General features: G+C 51.5%; 2 protein-coding genes across 4 annotated transcripts; both read left to right on the top strand.

Moving 5' to 3' along the window:
- Positions 1-647: 647 nt before the first annotated feature.
- On the top strand, positions 648-3,859 carry BCL7B (BAF chromatin remodeling complex subunit BCL7B). 3 transcript variants are annotated; one of them, XM_086624717.1, is made up of 6 exons: positions 648-739; positions 1,188-1,263; positions 1,680-1,776; positions 2,827-2,997; positions 3,217-3,296; positions 3,694-3,859. In XM_086624717.1, exons 1-6 carry the CDS (start codon positions 648-650, stop codon positions 3,784-3,786), a joined length of 609 nt encoding a protein of 202 aa, XP_086480843.1. In that variant the 3' UTR covers positions 3,787-3,859. The 3 variants fall into 3 exon arrangements, with proteins under 3 accessions (XP_086480843.1, XP_086480844.1, XP_086480845.1); XM_086624718.1 differs by having other exon boundaries at positions 2,812-2,997; XM_086624719.1 differs by lacking the exon at positions 2,827-2,997.
- Positions 3,860-5,667: 1,808 nt separating this feature from the next.
- Positions 5,668-13,694, top strand: LOC104377838 (schlafen family member 11). Its single transcript, XM_009984711.2, has 4 exons — positions 5,668-6,769; positions 8,486-8,614; positions 11,141-11,897; positions 12,920-13,694. Exons 1-4 carry the CDS (start codon positions 5,668-5,670, stop codon positions 13,692-13,694), a joined length of 2,763 nt encoding a protein of 920 aa, XP_009983013.2.
- The last annotated feature ends 2,421 nt before the right edge of the window (positions 13,695-16,115 follow it).

Here is a 16,115-nt window from a genome sequence, read left to right as displayed (position 1 = left end):
CGGAACAACTTGTAATAAAAGAGCACGCGGACCACGTGCCCAGCGCCTTTCTCGTGTGCTTTCTGACCATGGCGATGGAGGGCTGGGCAGCGCGTTGGCCGGGGGCAGGTGTGCTGCTGTCGTGTCGTTTCCTTCCCAGAGCTTGTCCTCCCTCGCTCTCCCATGGATATCCCGTGGGAGCGATTGCTCAGACGGGGCCAGTGTGGCTTTTTTTCTGGGCTTAGAAAAGGGATTTTTTTGTGGAGGAGCTGCCCAAGCTCATTCCTTAACGCTAACCGAGGTTTGTTGTGCGGGAGCGGGCAGTACTTTAACGCTGCTGCGCACGAAGGCTCCCTCCACCCGGGCCGCCGAGTCCCGGGGATGCGAAGCCGCCACGGGCGCGACGAGCGCTGGTACCCAGGCGCTGGACCTGCCCCAACCTAAGATGGCGTCGACGTCAGCATCACGACGCCTCTGCGTGGCGTCCGTGCCCATAGGAGGGCGGGGCGAGCCGCGCAGGCGCACTACGCGCCACCTCGCTCCTTTCCTCTGGGCGTGGCGAGCGCGGTGACGCAACAGGCGCAGGGCGTGGGCGGGGCGGGGCGCGCGCATGCGCAGAGAGAGACGGCGGGTGCTGCGGAGCCGGAGTTGCCGGGGCTGCGGGCGCCATGTCGGGCCGCTCGGTGCGCGCCGAGACCCGCAGCCGGGCTAAGGATGACATCAAAAAAGTGATGGCGGCCATCGAGCGCGTCCGCAGATGGTGAGAGGCGGGGCCGCGGGGGGAGGTGGGGCCTGCCCGGCGTGCAGCCAATCACCGCACCACACGGGTGCCGGTGGAAGTGCTCCGGTGGCGAGTATCCAATCGGCGTGCTGTGTGGGGCAGCGGGTGGGAATAGCAAGGCAGCAGCCAATTAGCTCATGCTCTCGGGTCGGGAGTGTGGGGGGGATCGGAAGCGCCAGTGATCGGCGCGCGTCACAACCAATCACAACGAGGGGGCGGTGTCAGGGGGGCGGTGTGCGGCGCTGGTCCGGATTGGCGTTGCAGTGGGCCAATCGGAGTCGCGCAGGTGGGAGGGCGGAGCTTGTTGCCAGGGCACCCCCGGGCGCCGCTTCCCCCGGTCCCGTCCCGGAGAGGGGGGGGGGGGGGGGGGGCGATGTCGGTGGCGCCGGGACCGGATCTGGCGCCGTTAACGACTGTGTCCGCGCAGGGAGAAGAAGTGGGTGACGGTGGGTGACACCTCCCTGCGGATATTCAAGTGGGTGCCCGTGGCGGACAGCAAGGAGGTGGGTACCGCGCGGGGCCGGCCCTTCCCCGCCCAGCCGCCCCGGTCCGATCCGGTCCGTAGCGAAGCGGCCGTGTTGGTGGATCCGTACGGCTTTTCTCCCTCGCACTTGACCTCACGTGTCTTGCTGCCTGCGGTCGTTTTTGCCTTAATCCCCAGAGGACTTGCTTTTATTCGGCGGTACTGCTGGATAGGTGTCAATTCTCCCTTTTACTCCTGATTCTGAACCTTTCGCTGCTGAAGTTTTGCCTCTCAGTCTGATTAGAAGAGTGCCCAAAAAGGAAAGGGAAAGGTCTGCACCAGCACAACCTTCTGGGCTGCTGGGAGAGAGAAGGGAGCAGTTTGTGCACCTCTGCATCCTCTGCCAGTGATGAGCTCCTCTAACCTTGTCTTTCTGTTTCTCTTTCTCTCCTGAAGAAAGAGAAATCCAAATCGAGTAGCAGCGCTGCCCGAGAACCCAATGGCTTCCCAGCTGACACCTCTGCCAACTCCTCTCTCCTTCTTGAGTTCCAAGGTGAGTCTGGCTGAGCCTCTTTCAAGCTGGGGAAAGACTCGAAGGCCTTATAGAAGCTGGGACATTACTGGCTTTTGTATGCCACGTGTACTGGCAAAAGCGCGCAAATCTTCAGTGCAGGGTTGTGCTGATCCACTTCTGGCCTGTCCCTGCTGAAGCTGTTCGTTTTTGCTGTCAGAAAGAATTGTAATCGTTTGCTTCTGGGATTTTCCTGTGTGAGGCTTAAAGGGGAACTGGAGGAGTGGGAGTTCCCATTCCCACTTTGCGGTGCCTGCTGGGGAGAGGCCTGCAGCTGAGCCTGCTGCTTCCAGCAGTGACTTGCATGGACCTTAAGATGAAAGGGCAGAGGATCTCCTTTGCTCTTGGTCCTGGAGTGCTGCAGCCAGCCACGAGGAGGCCAGGCTCTGTGGTGGAGCTGAGCAAGGCTCAGGCAGCCCATGGACTCACTGCTGGACCAGAGCGTATGCCTGTTCCCAGCCTCTCTGCTTGGTGCTCGGCGCGGCAGAGGAAGATTGGGAAATGTGTTGGCACTTCCAGTAGATGCAGTGAGGAGGTTAGCATTGCAGGTCTGCAGTGTGGGACTGCTTTACCTGGAAAAGATGTGTGCCAGGATTGCCTCCCCACCTGGAGGCAGGTGCTGAGCATTGCTCCTGGTGTTAGACTGCTGCTTCGCAAAGACAAGAGGTACAAAACCCTGGGGACCTCGCAAGCTGCAGGCATGAGATTTGGCAGTGCAGGATTTGTATCGCCCCGGTGCCTTCTTGTTCTTTCTGAATAGCCCAGGGTCGTGCTCTGTCTGCTCGGACTCAGTCCCCAGGCAGAAGCACCTCCTCTCACGTGGACGGTTGTGTATCTAATGCCAGCCGTGTCGCGGTGAAGAGTCCTGTGCACAGCAGCACTTATGTTGATGGGTGACAGTGAATCCCCTGTGCTCCAACTGCCTCTGACTGTGCTCTTCCTTCTCCCTAAGACCCCAGCTCTCGGTGCCACCCTTGGCTGCCTGTGCCCCTGGGTCAAGGTGCTCTTCTTCACTAGGTGCTGTTTCTGCAGATGAGAACAGCAACCAGAGCTCCCTGTCGGACGTTTACCAGCTCAAGGTGGACAGCAGCCCCAACTCCAGCCCCAGTCCCCAGCAGAGTGAGTCCATGAGTCCTGCCCACACGTCCGACTTCCGCACGGACGACTCGCAGCCACCTACACTGGGGCAGGAGACACTGGAAGGTGGGTGCTGGGCTGGGAAGGGAAGAGGTGGACAGCTGGGCTGGGGGAAGGCCCTGCTGGAGCCGTCATTCACCCAGTGGGTGACAGAGGCAATGCTGGAAGTGAACAGGGCAGTGAGGGCTTCTGTCTTCTGGAGGTCTCCCCTCCTGGCTCAGCACGGAGCTGTGCACTGCTGTGCACCTGGGTCAGCAGTTTCGTTAACCCTTCTGTTCTCCCTAGAGCCCTCCCTGCCTTCCTCGGAAGTTGCAGACGAGCCTCCCACTCTCACAAAGGAAGAGCCAGTCCCCCTTGAGACTCAGGTAAGGGAAGGGGGATTGAAACCACAGTTAAATGAGCGTAGACCCCGCTTGGCACTTTCACCCTTGTTGCTGCCTCTGGTAGCAGAGTCATCTCGGCAGATGGACTTGCTCTGCAGTCCCAAAGTGCCCTCCAGGAGCTCCCCTGATCTCCCGGCTTCCCGAGCTGTCCCCTGGTTCAGTTCAGGTGTTAAAGCGTGGAGAAAGGATGAAGAGGTGGAGTAAAATAAGGACTCTAGCTGACTGCAGGGCTGAAGCGGGTACCTATGCCCACTGCCCTGGGGTTTCCTCAGCCCAGACCGTCCTCACAGTGTGACACAACCTTGTCCAGGTCCACGTGGCTTGGTGGGCACGCTGAGCTCCTGTCGCCACCCATGACCTCTGCCTCTGGCTCTTGCAGGTAACTGAAGAGGAGGAGGACTCCGGTGCGCCACCTCTGAAGAGATTTTGTGCCGATCAGAACTCTGTGTGCCACACGGCCTCGGAGAGCTAGCCTGCCCATCCCCAGGGAGAGCGCCTTCGCCAGCCCCTCGCAGAGCCGCCCGCCCTCCCCTGGAGGACGGGGTGCTTCCCTCTAGCCTGCCCCTTCCCCAGGGACGGGCGCTCCTGCCGCTCGCGATCCAGCCTGCCCTGCCCTGCCCTGCTCTTGGGGTCAGGAGCCTCCCGACAGCCCTGGCAGAGGCAGCCTGCGTTCCCCGGGTGGAAGGGGCTGCCACCAGTACCTGCAAATTTGCCTCTATTTATTGGCTCCCTCTCTCCCTGCTGACCTGTCCTGTAATATGGGGGTCTCTGGTGGGTGGTCTGCATGTGCAGGGGGAGTTGCCCACAGGGCTGCCTGCTCTCCGTGGCCCCCGAGGCACTGGCAGACACTGTTTGCCTGCTTCTGGCTCCCCTGCCCACCCTCCCTTCGGTGCTGGGAACAGGAGAGCCACCTTCCACCTGCACAAAGTGATCTGTCTGCTCCCTCGTGAGCGTGGGCAGGAGGTGGGGTGCATGGGGGGCAGCGTGGGGAGAGGCCGAGTCCTGCCCTGCCGCAGCAGGGATCCGCTGGGACGCTGTGCAATAAGGTGCTAGTTTAAGCCATTAGTTTTAGGAGAGACGGGAGCGCTCCCACCGTGGAGGGCAGGTCCTGGCCTGCCTCTGCCCTGCCACCAGGTGCTGGCGAAGCCCCCCTGGGGCAGACCCCCATCCTGGCAGGGTCTGCAGCCTGCTCTCCTCCTGGCTGCCCTGGCCCCCCGAGAGCTGGGGGAGCTGCCCTCTTGCCCCCGGGGGACCCCTGCCCTGGTCTAAATACCCCCCTGTTCCCGGGATGGGGAAGGATGCGGCAGGGTGTCAGGCCTCCCCCCCCCGCCCCAGGAAGCCCTCCCGTCCCGGGGCTCTTCTCCCTGCCCCCGTGCTCCGCCGCCAGCCCCGCCCCCCCCCCCCCCCCCCCCCCCCCCCCCCCGCCTCTGCATGTCCCGCCGAGTCTGCGATCGAGCCTGGCGAAGCTGAAGGCGCGGCCGCGCGTGGAAGTGGAAAGTTATTTTAGCACTGAATAGAATATTTTAAAATTAAACTTATTTGAAATACAGCGCCTGGTGTCTGCGGGGCGGGGCGGGGCCGGGCCGCTGGCGGGAAATGTGCTGGGCGGGAAGTCCGTGCCGGGCGGGAGCAACCGCGGAGCGCCGGGACTCGCCGGGAATCCCTCCCGCTCCACCGGAGCCGCGTCCGCAGCCAGGAAGGTAGGGTCGGGCCGCCCCGCTGCCCCTCCCCGGCTCAGCTGCGGTCCCGTTGTCCCCCGCACCCCACCCGCCGGCCCGGTGCCCCCAGCCGCTCCCTGGGCCGGTGCCCGGCGCTGTCCGGGAGCGGGCGGGGGGAGGCGGAGCGCGGCCCCGAGCCCCGGCCGGGCAGGGGAAAGCGGAGCAGCCCCGCCGGGCATCCCTGGCCCGGCCGCGCCGTCCGGGAGGGGCCGGGCAGGGGGTCCCGTCGGCCCCCGCCCGCCCGGGGGGCTCTGCCCGCGGCGCGGCTGTTCCGGCCAGGCGGGGGGCACCGAGGGCTGCGGCGTCCCGAGGAGGGGTCGGTAGGAACCGCTCCCGTAAATCGTCACCTGCGCCCGTTCGAGGTGGCTGGGACGTGTTCTGTTGGTGGCTTCAGGACAACGAATAGAGCCCGATGTGCAAAAAAGCCCAATAAATTACCTTAATTAACGTGACGTCCGTGGGTCACTTTGCAATGGGCTGGCTTTGATTTGCTCGTGCCCTGCACGTAATTATTTTACTTTTCCAGTTTTTCAAATCTAGCGTGTAAGCCTAAGCCAAAGGGGTACGGTTTCCTTTGTCACGCTGCCGTGTATAATTGTGAAGTGTTTTTAATAATTTCTCATTTCAGGATCAGGATGGCCGGAGAAGAAGAGAAGCTGCGGATTAATTTGAAAACAACCTATGCCGATGCGGTGGTAGATATCAGACAAATAGTTTTAGGAGAGACATCCAGGAAGAAGACCTCTCATATTCAGCAAAGGCAACAAAAGCAGCTTTCTGAAGCAGTGTGTGCGCTGCTGAATTCAGGAGGAGGAGTAGTGAGGATAGAGAGCAAAGACAAGAATTACTGCTTTCGGGAGCACGGCATCGGCCTGGACATAGAGCAGAGCCTCAGGGGGTGCATCGACTGCACTGACACCCGTGAATACTTCACGTGGATGCAGCAGCGGAGTCACTTGCTGCTTTTTGTTAAAACATGGAGCTGCGGAGACGTGGAGCAGAAAAGTGCAGCCGCAAAGCCGCGGATCTGTAGCTTGAGCACTGGTTTGTCCCGTAGGTCTTTCACTTCGGTTGTCCCTATGACTTCAAGAGATGCTGCTGAGTTTCTGAGGCAGAAGAAAAGCTGTGCCGAGTGCCGTGATGAGAATGAGCCAAAGGCTAAGAAAGCTCTGCTGAATTTTGATGGGGGAGCAAGGGGGAGCCCTCCAAACACCGAGGAGTGCAACATCCAAGATGCCGCTGCCAGGTTTTTAAAGAGAGACAAACTGATGTTTGAGGAGGTCCTGGATTTCACAGAGACAACACATATTGAATTTAAGAACTTCTCTACAGAGAATATCTCAAAATACATTAGCAAAACCCTTCCGAACTATGTCTCTGCCTTTGGAAACACTGAGGGCGGTTATTTATTTTTTGGAGTGAGCAACGCCAGGAAAGTAATAGGAAGCCATGGTAAAATAAAGAAAGAAGATTTAGAAAAAACAGTAGCTGATGTCATGACCTCGATACGCGTCCATCACTTCTGCGACTCTAAGGCTCGTGTGCAGTTTAAGACTCACATCTTGAACGTTTATGACGAAGCAGAAAGCTTGCGAGGCTATGTATGCGCTGTGCGAGTTGAACCATTTTGCTGTGCTGTTTTCCACAGCAATCCTGAATCCTGGATTGTGAAGGGTGAATACATCGAAAGACTGGAGGTCAGGGAATGGGTGGAGCTCATGACAGCTGCAGACCCAGGTAAAATCTGCATTTACATGAGTGCCAACTTCATTTTGGCCTTGGTTTGTAAACTTTCAGGAGGAAAGACCAACTTCTTTTGTTCTGTGTTCTCACCAAACCTAGAAAAGGGTCTTTGGCTCATGGCACAGTCACAGGCACTGGGAGTGGTGGTTACGGTAACTGGCCTCCAACACCAAACCGTTCTGTGGAGCATTACTCTCTGAACTGGTTCAGCAGGACTTTTTGAAGGACTCCCAACTGGAATAGCCTTCCTAGGGATCCTGTATGCCCCTAAATGAAGTGGAAAGATTTAAAGTCACCCAGGAGCTTCCATTACTCTTAATGAGAATTGCAGAAAACTTTTAAAGCTGGCTTTATCTGTTAAGATGTGTGGGAGGGAGTGGTGTCCTGGTGAAAATATGGCCCCTTTAGGTGCCTAAAAGGGGTTTATTTTAAAAAACAAGTCCTTACTGGTGCTGATCCTCACGGAATGAAATCCCCAGTACTTGATGCACTCGTGAGGATTTATCTCCATGCCGTGGTTTGATCTGCATAGATCCAACATCTTGGCACAAGTTGTGTACCAGCACTAAAGTAAAATCATTTTGGCAGTAATGGTGGCATCAAACTGACGTGCAACTTTTCTTCTTCCCCGTATGAAGTGCTTATAACATCTGTAATGAAGTCAGCAACACTAGGGTAGCTACTAAAACCCGGTCAGTCGTCTCTTCAGAGGTCAGCTTCAGGCTGAGAAAAGTCCTTTCAAGCCTGCAGCTCAGCAAGCGCAGTGCTCGGTATGCACCAGGTTGCAAACCGCTCCCCCCTTTCCGAGGCTCACGTGCATTTCAGATGTCCCCCAAAACATCACGTTGCACACCCAGCCTGGCTCTGTGGTTGTCAAAGGCTGTTTTGAAGGAGCTCAGAGGTGCAAGGCTTTGCTTGTTTTAAGGCACGTTGTCCTACTTCATTATGAAATCCTCCTTGGAAAGCTACGTCCTGCATTTTGTTCCGTCACCCCACATCGAGCCCTGTAGGGTGGGTCCTAGAGAGTTTATTCCAACTGTAGACTTGAAGTTTTTCAGTCTTAATAAGAAACTAACCCTTCTTTCCTACAGGTTCTCTGTAACACAGATTTCCCATGTGCCCACGGCAGTGACTGCATGAGCAAGGAATACCCGAGCCAAAGGGGACCTCCTGTCCCCGCTGTGCCAGGCGGCTCTCGCCTTGTGTGAAACCTCTCCTGTGGCCCTGCTCTGAGCTTAGAGCTGGGATGTCTGGTTTCTGCAAAGGACACAGTCACACAAAAGCCAGAGAGGGTGATGTCGATAGGAGGGGAACAAAGCAGCAAGGTCTTCTTTGGAGTTGTGTGTCTACTGAAGGGACTTGTGGTACGCGTAGGTGGCTCCTGTAAGGTGCTGGTGTGCTGAACTGGCATGTCAGGTGTCTCTTACCTGTGCACCAGGGTCTCAACAAACTCATCCCACGTGGGGTCTAGATCTTGCCTTTGAACCATAACGCCGTCTATGCTTTGAGCCCTCTCTTTGCTACAGGAAATCAAGATCCTTTTGGTTTGACGCAATAGTGTCATTCTTAACTATCTACGCAGCGTTTTCTTGAGTAAGATTGAGAAGGGAGGCTTTAAATTAATCATTTTAGTTACTCTTTAGTGCTGGATTTTGAAAGTTCGTATGGAAGGATTTTGATCGATATAATGTACTTTTTTCTTCCCTCAAGATCTTTCAAATCTGGCTGATAAATTTATGAATGAGCTCAGTTTGTCAAATGGTCCTCCTCTTATCAAGCCAGTTTATTCACACGCTGGTCTCCAGTGTGTGTCTGAACTCCAAGAATGCCTCTACCCAGGTAAGCTGTTTATTCTGGATATTTTTTTTCATTTAAGATTGTATTTCACAGAACTTCTAGGAAGATAATGTGATATAAGATTTTAGGCGCGCAACTGTTATGATATTTAAAAGATGCAACTACTCCCTGATTTTTCGGATGTTTCAATCTCTTCCCCCATTTTTTCCACTAAGTACAATCCCTAATGCACACAATTGCTGAGAATACACCTAGTTTCCCAGGGGTTTGAGCACTCTCTGCCCCTGTTACTCTCAGATTTTTTTGTATAGACAAAAAAGAGAGAGAATAATTTATTTCTAGCATAACTGAAATCTAAGTAGTCTAATCAAAGAATTATCATTAGTCAAGATCTAGTTATTACAGATAAAGAAAGAAAAATACAATAAATCAATACCATTGTGGAAAAAGTAATAATAATAATAATAGTTACCTCCAGGTTTCCTAGTATCCACTCCTGTTCCTGAGCCTCCCACTGCCACTCAGGATCCTACTGTTGATGGCTCCAGTCTGCCAGGGGTTGTTAGGGGGAGTCATCAGCATCCCCATACGTAGTTGATGGTGGTGGTTTCTTTTTCCTACTCCAGGATCCAGTTGGGATCACTTGCTGTAGGTTTACTAACGCACTTATACACCTTGTTCTTTCTTCACTGGGCTGCAAGTTCACTGCTCCATCAGGGTTTAGTAAACACAGCGTATTTCACAGAAGTTAGATGCCTGTTCTCTCTGTTACCCTTTAAACTGGGTTTGTCCAGCTCTGGGGCTGCATTTCTTCATCTGACCATCCGAGAGCTGTTTCTGGCCTTGGGATCTCATGTGCTCTGTCTCTTACCAGCCCATACCTGAAATCAGCCCTGCATCCTGTATCTCACATCTCAAGACCTCTGCTGTCCTACTAGACCCTGAATTTCTGTACTCTGCATCATCATCTTATAGGCAGAAAGATTTCATCCTGTGCAGAAGACTTGCTTGTTGCTGCTGTCTGCATAAATTAATTGTTGTTATCCACAGCCACCTGGTTATTAGAAAAAATGCTATTACAGGCAAACCAAGTGGAAACAGAGCTCGAAACAGGTCAACAAAAATTCAAACGAAGTAACCAGACAAGCCTCTGAGCAGAGGCCTTGCAAACTCAGTACACTCCCCATGGCTTGGTACTAGCAATGCCATATTGCTGGTCCACAACACTAAGCACCAAGTATTTGGGTGTTGGATATCTGATCAGCTGAGGCACTTATCTCACCCAGTTAAGTTAATTCTGCTGCCCTACTCACTGCTACAGGGGAACTTCAGGCTGGGACACACAAGGGAAAGTAAAGCTCAGCCCTTACCATGCAGGGGTGGAGAACCTTGCCTTGGTTTTACTTTTTAGGTGAAGACATTGATTATTTCAGAAATACTTCAGCTAGAAAAGCAGGGATGGTTGCTGCACAACAGATACTCCCACCTAAAAACCCCTAAAAGACTAGAGAATAGAAGTAGCCAAGGGCAATGTAAATCCTGTAATGTCTCTGCAGCGCAGGGCTGCGGCTTTAGGTGAAGCTCTGAGACACTTGGGAGAGACACGGAATTCCATGTTCTTGTCCAGTATCAGAATTGCTCCAGTCAGTAGCAAACTTACTTTCTCATTAAATATAATCCATGTTTTTGTTTGGTTTGGTTTTGTTTCCCCAAATTCTGACCTATGGATGTATGTATTAATTGCTAGTTTTTCTAATTATTTTTGTAATTTTGCTATGTTTTCACACCTGTTTTCAGGATTACTCTCAGATGATCGATTTACTGATCAGTTAATAGTGTTTTGGTACAGGGTATGCAATTGCTGTTTCTTGCTGAGAACGTGTTTTTGAAATGGAAGGCTCTGCGACACAGTGTAAATGTGTGCTGGCGTTTGAGATCTGTCTGCGTGTTATGAATGTGCATAGCTGTAATTTTAACCTGTAAATTTAAGAGAGGGTTTGTGTTAATATTTCTTAAAATTACTGTTATGTGTTATTTTGATGGAGCACCAAGTTTAGCGTTGGGATGTGAGAGGTATCATCATGTATTCCCCTATATTTAACAGGAATGTGTGTCTGTATATGAAGAGACTGATGATGCTCCTCGGTGCCTTTTCACTTGCTATATGCCTCGTGTTTTACCAGTCAGGAGTGTAGGAAATGCTGTAAGTGGGCTGTTCCATCTGGTTCAGCCACCAGTCTCTCACTTGTGGCAGTAACGTATCTGTCAGAGGAATACCTAAATAATGGGAAGGCAGAGAGCAAGGAGAAAGATCTCTCCAACAAGACTTTTTCTTATTCCATTTAGAAGTCAGGCATGCCTGAAGCATGGAGTTTATACCTCTTTTATTCATATAAAAAATCCTTGCGGATTTATCACCAGCTGTCATGGGAATGCTGAATTTTTTACTCACACTAAATCATTTACTTTGATGACCTCATGGTATAATACATTCCTCCAGTAACTGGTGTGTTGTGTAAATTATTTGCTATATTTTGTTTTTCTAATCTTTGATTTCTTTTTTTCTAGTGGGTTCTAATGAAATGGAATGGAAGCCAGAAACCATTTGCACTGACCTGTTCTCAGAGTATCCTGGATTAGAGGATTTAATGAAAAAACAAATCCGTCCACTTAACGAGGGGGTACTGATATTTTCAAGAAGTTGGGCTGTTGACATTGGATTGCCAAAAAAACAGGATGTTGTGTGTGATGTTCTCTTAGTAGCTAAAAATGCATATCCAGTACTGTATACTGTAGTCAAGGATGCCTCTTCTGCTGCAAATGAAAACTTAAAAGAAACTGCTTATGAATTAAAGCAGAAGCTAGTCAATAATGGGGGATACACTTCAAAAGTGTGTGTGATTCACCAAATACTGCACCTGAATGGCACAAAGAACCAGATGGAAGTTGCAGAGGATGACGTTCCCCAGCAAGAAAACCAAGAAAACCTCTGTGGTTATGCCAGCTTGTATCCGAAGAATTACGCCCTCACCTCCAGGGACATCCCTGCGTTCCTACGCGCACTTGTGATCGTTGTGCTGGGCTTTAAGTCCTACTTAAGTGACCATCTTGGCTGTGAGATTTTCAATGTTCTCACTCTCAAACAGTATGAGCTGCTTTCCAGGAACCTGCACAAAGCCAAGAAGCAGTTTGTCCTTGGTCTTCCTGGAACAGGGAAAACAATCGTGGCCTCAAAGATCATTGAGAGAATAAGAAATATTTTTCACTGCTCTGCAAAAGAGATACTCTACATTTGTGAAAATCAACCCTTGAAGAAGTTTGTGGGGTAAGCAGTAATGTGTATTTCCCCTTTTTCTTTCATTCCATCCTCTGTACATACAGCACAAGCCTTGCTGATTTTACCTTTGTTTGCCAAATATATAACTTTGGCTGACACAAACACACCATATTTGTCTCAAGAAAGGTGTTAATACTGGAAATATTATTGAGCTGAGCTCTGGCCCAGATCCAGCATTCACTGACTGCAGTGAGAATCCCACGTCCAGTGACTGCTGGGTTGTGTTAGACCTTTGAAAGACGATGGCCTTAGTTTAACGGTCTATTACGGCTGGTGCTGACACCAAAAATACCCACCTGCCTTTCTCCATTGCTGCCTCGACGCTGGCTGTGCTGGGGCTGGTGCAAGCTCTTGTGCAGCTGTGCTAGGAGCTGGCCCTTGGACCTGGGCCATCTAGACAAGGAGAACAGAAACAAATGCCCTTTTGGTAGCGGATTTCCGGCAGAGCAGTTCCCCAGCCCTGTTCCCACTGCATTTCCACTTGTGTCAGCAGCCAGTTCCATCAGGGCATCGCAGCCTAGCTCCAGCAGGGCAGCAGGTCCTGGCCCCAGAGGGCAGATGGCCTGGCAGAAGTGCTGCCAGTCCCTGCTCACCCTGGGGGGGAAAAATGAACCTGTCCCTTCTCACAGGAGCTCAGGCACCCGCTGCCTTCCCTGGGTCAGGAGAGCAGGGCAGAGGGACACCGCTGGGGAGCCTTGCCTTGGGGTCCCCATGTAGGATGGGTGGGCCTGAGTGTCCTCCTGGGGGAGATCCAAAGCCAGTTGGTAGGGGCTGTGCAGCAATGCCTGCACACAGCCAATCTGTCAGAATAAATGCTTCCATGGGGGAAAGGATACAACGTGCCGCAGCTGAGATGATAGGAAGTTTTGCATTTTTAGGCAGTAAGCAGCAATAGCCCTCTAAGGAAAAACTCACGGAGAAATGAAGGCAGTCGATACAGATTTGTTTGGTCACATCTTTTTATTTATGTTTTTTCTTGGTTTTGTTTTGTTTTGTTTTGTTTTTTTTAGAAATGAGATGTGCCAGTCAGTGACACGCGTTGCCTTCTTAACTAGGAACTTCCCAGAAGTGAAACACATTGTGGTTGATGAAGCTCAGAATTTTCGTCCTGAAGAAAACTGGCACCAACGTGCCCGGGAGCTAGTCAAGAAAAACAGTGGCATTTTCTGGGTCTTCCTGGATTTCTTCCAGTCCACTCACCCATATGGTTGTGGTCTTGAGTTTTCAGAACTATATCCTCAGGAATGGTTGACCAAAGTGGTCCGTAATGCCATGCAAATATGCGATGTCATGTTTGATCTAATGAGCAAAATCCTCCGAGAACGTAACACAGATATGCCCTATGAGGTGCTGAAAGAGTTGTTTAAACAGGCTGAATGTGCCCATTCTTATTCAGGTGACTACATAATGAAAAAAAATATGGGAACACATGAAATGGCAAAGTACGTGACGAGGCAGTGCAACAGCTACATCCAGCAAGGCTATCCCGTCAGGGATATTGCAATCCTGTGCAGTACGCAGGATGCAGCCCAGGAGTTCCGTCAGATATTGGAACCTGAGCTAAAAAGACAAATAAGGAAAGGCAGGGTGAGGTTGGCCTTGGGGTCAGCGGAGGATGTTTTAGAAAACGTCATTGTTCTTGACAGCATCCGACGCTTCTCAGGCCTAGAAAGGAGGATTGTGTTCGGCATCCACCCTGTCCCTGCACAGGAGGAGATATCTCTCAATCTTTTGCTCTGTTTGGTGTCCAGAGCCAACACTAAACTCCATTTGCTATATCACTAAGAAAATATGTCCTGAAGAGGCACATCTTGAGATGACAGTTTAACCTAGGGCTATGGACAATAGAATGCTTCGCCTGTTTTTTGTTCAGTGATATTATAGGGTGGCCTTAAGATTTTTTTGATGCTCTTTCTGTAGTCTATGCAAAAAAAAAAAAATTATGCAGTTTGACATATATATTTTATCATGTGTAGGCCTGTAGGATGTCATCAAATTGCTTTTAGTTAAAGGACATCACCACCTGGAGAGAACAAATTGCTGAAAATGGCAATTGCAGAAGGAAGTCAACAATTACAAACTACTTGGGTAAATTGGATAAATCATAGAACAGTGTGGAGACTTGTACTTTCAATTCCTCTGCTCTTTAAGCTGATTGTGTATTCTGAGTTGTTTCAGCACTACCAGAGTGGGACCACTGGTAGGAAACACAATAGGAGCCATCCTTGTTTACATCCCTGCTGGTGCTGGTGCAAATGGTCAAAACTCTGCTTTTTTTTCCAGTGGTGGGGAGATTTTAGCAAATTTGCAGCCAGATCATCTCTTTTCTCATCCAAAAAGATAGAGCTACAGCCTGCTTTTGGGAGCGGTGGTGACTGTCTTCATCTCTGCTGGGAATGGGGCTGTGGTTTTGTGTTCACATGGAATCATGTGAAATGCAGGTTTCTGCCCATGGAGGCAGTTCTGTCCCCAGCAGTACGGTCCCAAACCTCTCATAAGCAGGCTCGGGTGTGCAACGGTGTAAAGAGTTGGGAACTTGGTTTTTTTTTTTGGCAAATTAATATTCAGCCAGGTAAGCTCCACCTTGGCATGCAGCTGCTCAAGTGCTAGTGCTGGCATGAGGGGTAGCAGGAATGTGCTTTCTGGGGAAGGAGGCAGCACAGGATCACAGAACGGTTGAGGTGGGAAAGGACCTCTGAAAGTCATCTGGTCCAACCTCCTGCTCAAGGAGGGACACCTAGGCTGCCCAAGACCATGGCCAGATGGCTTTTGAGTATCTCCATAGACGGAAAATCCACAGCCTCCCTGGGCAGCCTCTGCCAGGGCTCAGTCACTCAGGCAGTAAAAAACTTTCCTGATGCTTAGAGGGAACCTCCCGTGTTTCAGTTTATGCTTCTCTCTTTTCGTAGCTGCTCCCATTTGTACCCACTCAAGCCATTTAGAAACTGCAGTGGGTCACTAAAATTTCCTCATTCTAACTGGGACTATTGGAGTATCGAAGTCAATACAATACAGCGTGTATGTTGACAGCCCAATTCTTACTGTCATGTCGAATTCGACATAAGCAGTACGGCTCTTCAAACTCTGATTGTGCAAAAACCTGTTGAGAATCTACCACATAATTACATCTTTTCTTTCTGTCTCAGATGCCAACTGTTGCCAGGGCTTTGCTAATGTTTGCCTTGTAATGTAGCTCCTATTATTTCTTAGTCTGATATTAGATTTTTAAAAGCTGAATAAATAGTGACATGATAATGTCATATTTGCTCAGGGGCAAAAAAAAAAAAGATATTTCACTGTGACTCTTGTACAATTTTATCAGCTTTCTGCTTTTCTGTAATAAATGCCTTTTTTCTGATTTGGGGATCTCTAGTATTTGTGGCCACCAGTGTTCCAGATCTGAAAGCGCGAGAGCCTTGCAATACCTGCAAGGATCGCTGAGGAATTTTCATTGCAGCTAATGATCCAAGCAGGAGGAAGATCTAAATCCTGCCAGGTTTTGTACTTCAGGCTGTTAGTATGCCAGTTTAACGTCAGCACTGCAGCGCGCTCAAGTGAATATGCACTCCTGCAGTATTTAGGCTTGCATTGACCAAAACATTCCCAGAGTAGCACTGGGGAAGCAATTCCCAGCCCAGCATTCCAGGAGTGGGACGGGAGGGAAGCACTCTGTGCAGGAGGACCCTTCGGCGGCGAGGTCCCAGCTGGCAGAACTGGGTTGCAGAGCTGTCAGACACACCGACTTCATGAGCAGTGACTGCAAAGAGGACCATGGGGTGACCAGGTTGCTGGGGGATGTGGAGTCCACCTCGGGGTTGGCTCGAGGGAAGGGACTGGAGAAGCCAAGATGCTGGCTGAGGGGATGGTGCACAAGGAGGAAGGATACCGGTTCCTAGGTCATCCTCTTTGAGCAAAGAGGTTGCATCATACACCGTGTATGTGCATCTCCACAATGTTTACACAAGACCCCTCCCTCACCGGACGAGGCACAGCAGGGAAAGGCTGGGGAATGCAGCAGAACCTGTGGCACCGGACAGCTGGCAACAAAATGCGTGCTGAGGTGTGAGGGGGGGGTCAGGGGCTGCCACCCCGGCCCGCTCGCGAAGGGATGGGCTTGTTGCCACTTGGGAGCAAGGGCCTAGTGTGAGGGGGGTGGTGGTCTCCATCAAGACATCCTTTCCCTGGCAGCCGAACAGACAAATGTCA

Source organism: Tauraco erythrolophus, chromosome 21 (genome assembly GCF_009769465.1).
Source record: "Tauraco erythrolophus isolate bTauEry1 chromosome 21, bTauEry1.pri, whole genome shotgun sequence".
NCBI classification, from domain to species: domain Eukaryota; kingdom Metazoa; phylum Chordata; class Aves; order Musophagiformes; family Musophagidae; genus Tauraco; species Tauraco erythrolophus.
The sequence above is the reverse complement of the archived record's forward strand: the minus strand, read 5'-3'. Positions and strand labels throughout refer to the sequence as shown.

What these genes read in the sequence shown, in the direction of transcription:
- BCL7B (XM_086624718.1), top strand. Translation starts at nt 648, where the DNA reads ATGTCGGGCCGCTCGGTGCGCGCCGAGACCCGCAGCCGGGCTAAGGAT. An exon ending in ATCGAGCGCGTCCGCAGATG is followed by an intron (nt 740 to 1,187) that starts GTGAGAGGCGGG and finishes GTGTCCGCGCAG; the next exon opens with GGAGAAGAAGTGGGTGACGG. An exon ending in CCGTGGCGGACAGCAAGGAG is followed by an intron (nt 1,264 to 1,679) that starts GTGGGTACCGCG and finishes TCTCTCCTGAAG; the next exon opens with AAAGAGAAATCCAAATCGAG.
- LOC104377838 (XM_009984711.2), top strand. Translation starts at nt 5,668, where the DNA reads ATGGCCGGAGAAGAAGAGAAGCTGCGGATTAATTTGAAAACAACCTAT. An exon ending in CCAAGAATGCCTCTACCCAG is followed by an intron (nt 8,615 to 11,140) that starts GTAAGCTGTTTA and finishes CTTTTTTTCTAG; the next exon opens with TGGGTTCTAATGAAATGGAA. An exon ending in CCCTTGAAGAAGTTTGTGGG is followed by an intron (nt 11,898 to 12,919) that starts GTAAGCAGTAAT and finishes TGTTTTTTTTAG; the next exon opens with AAATGAGATGTGCCAGTCAG.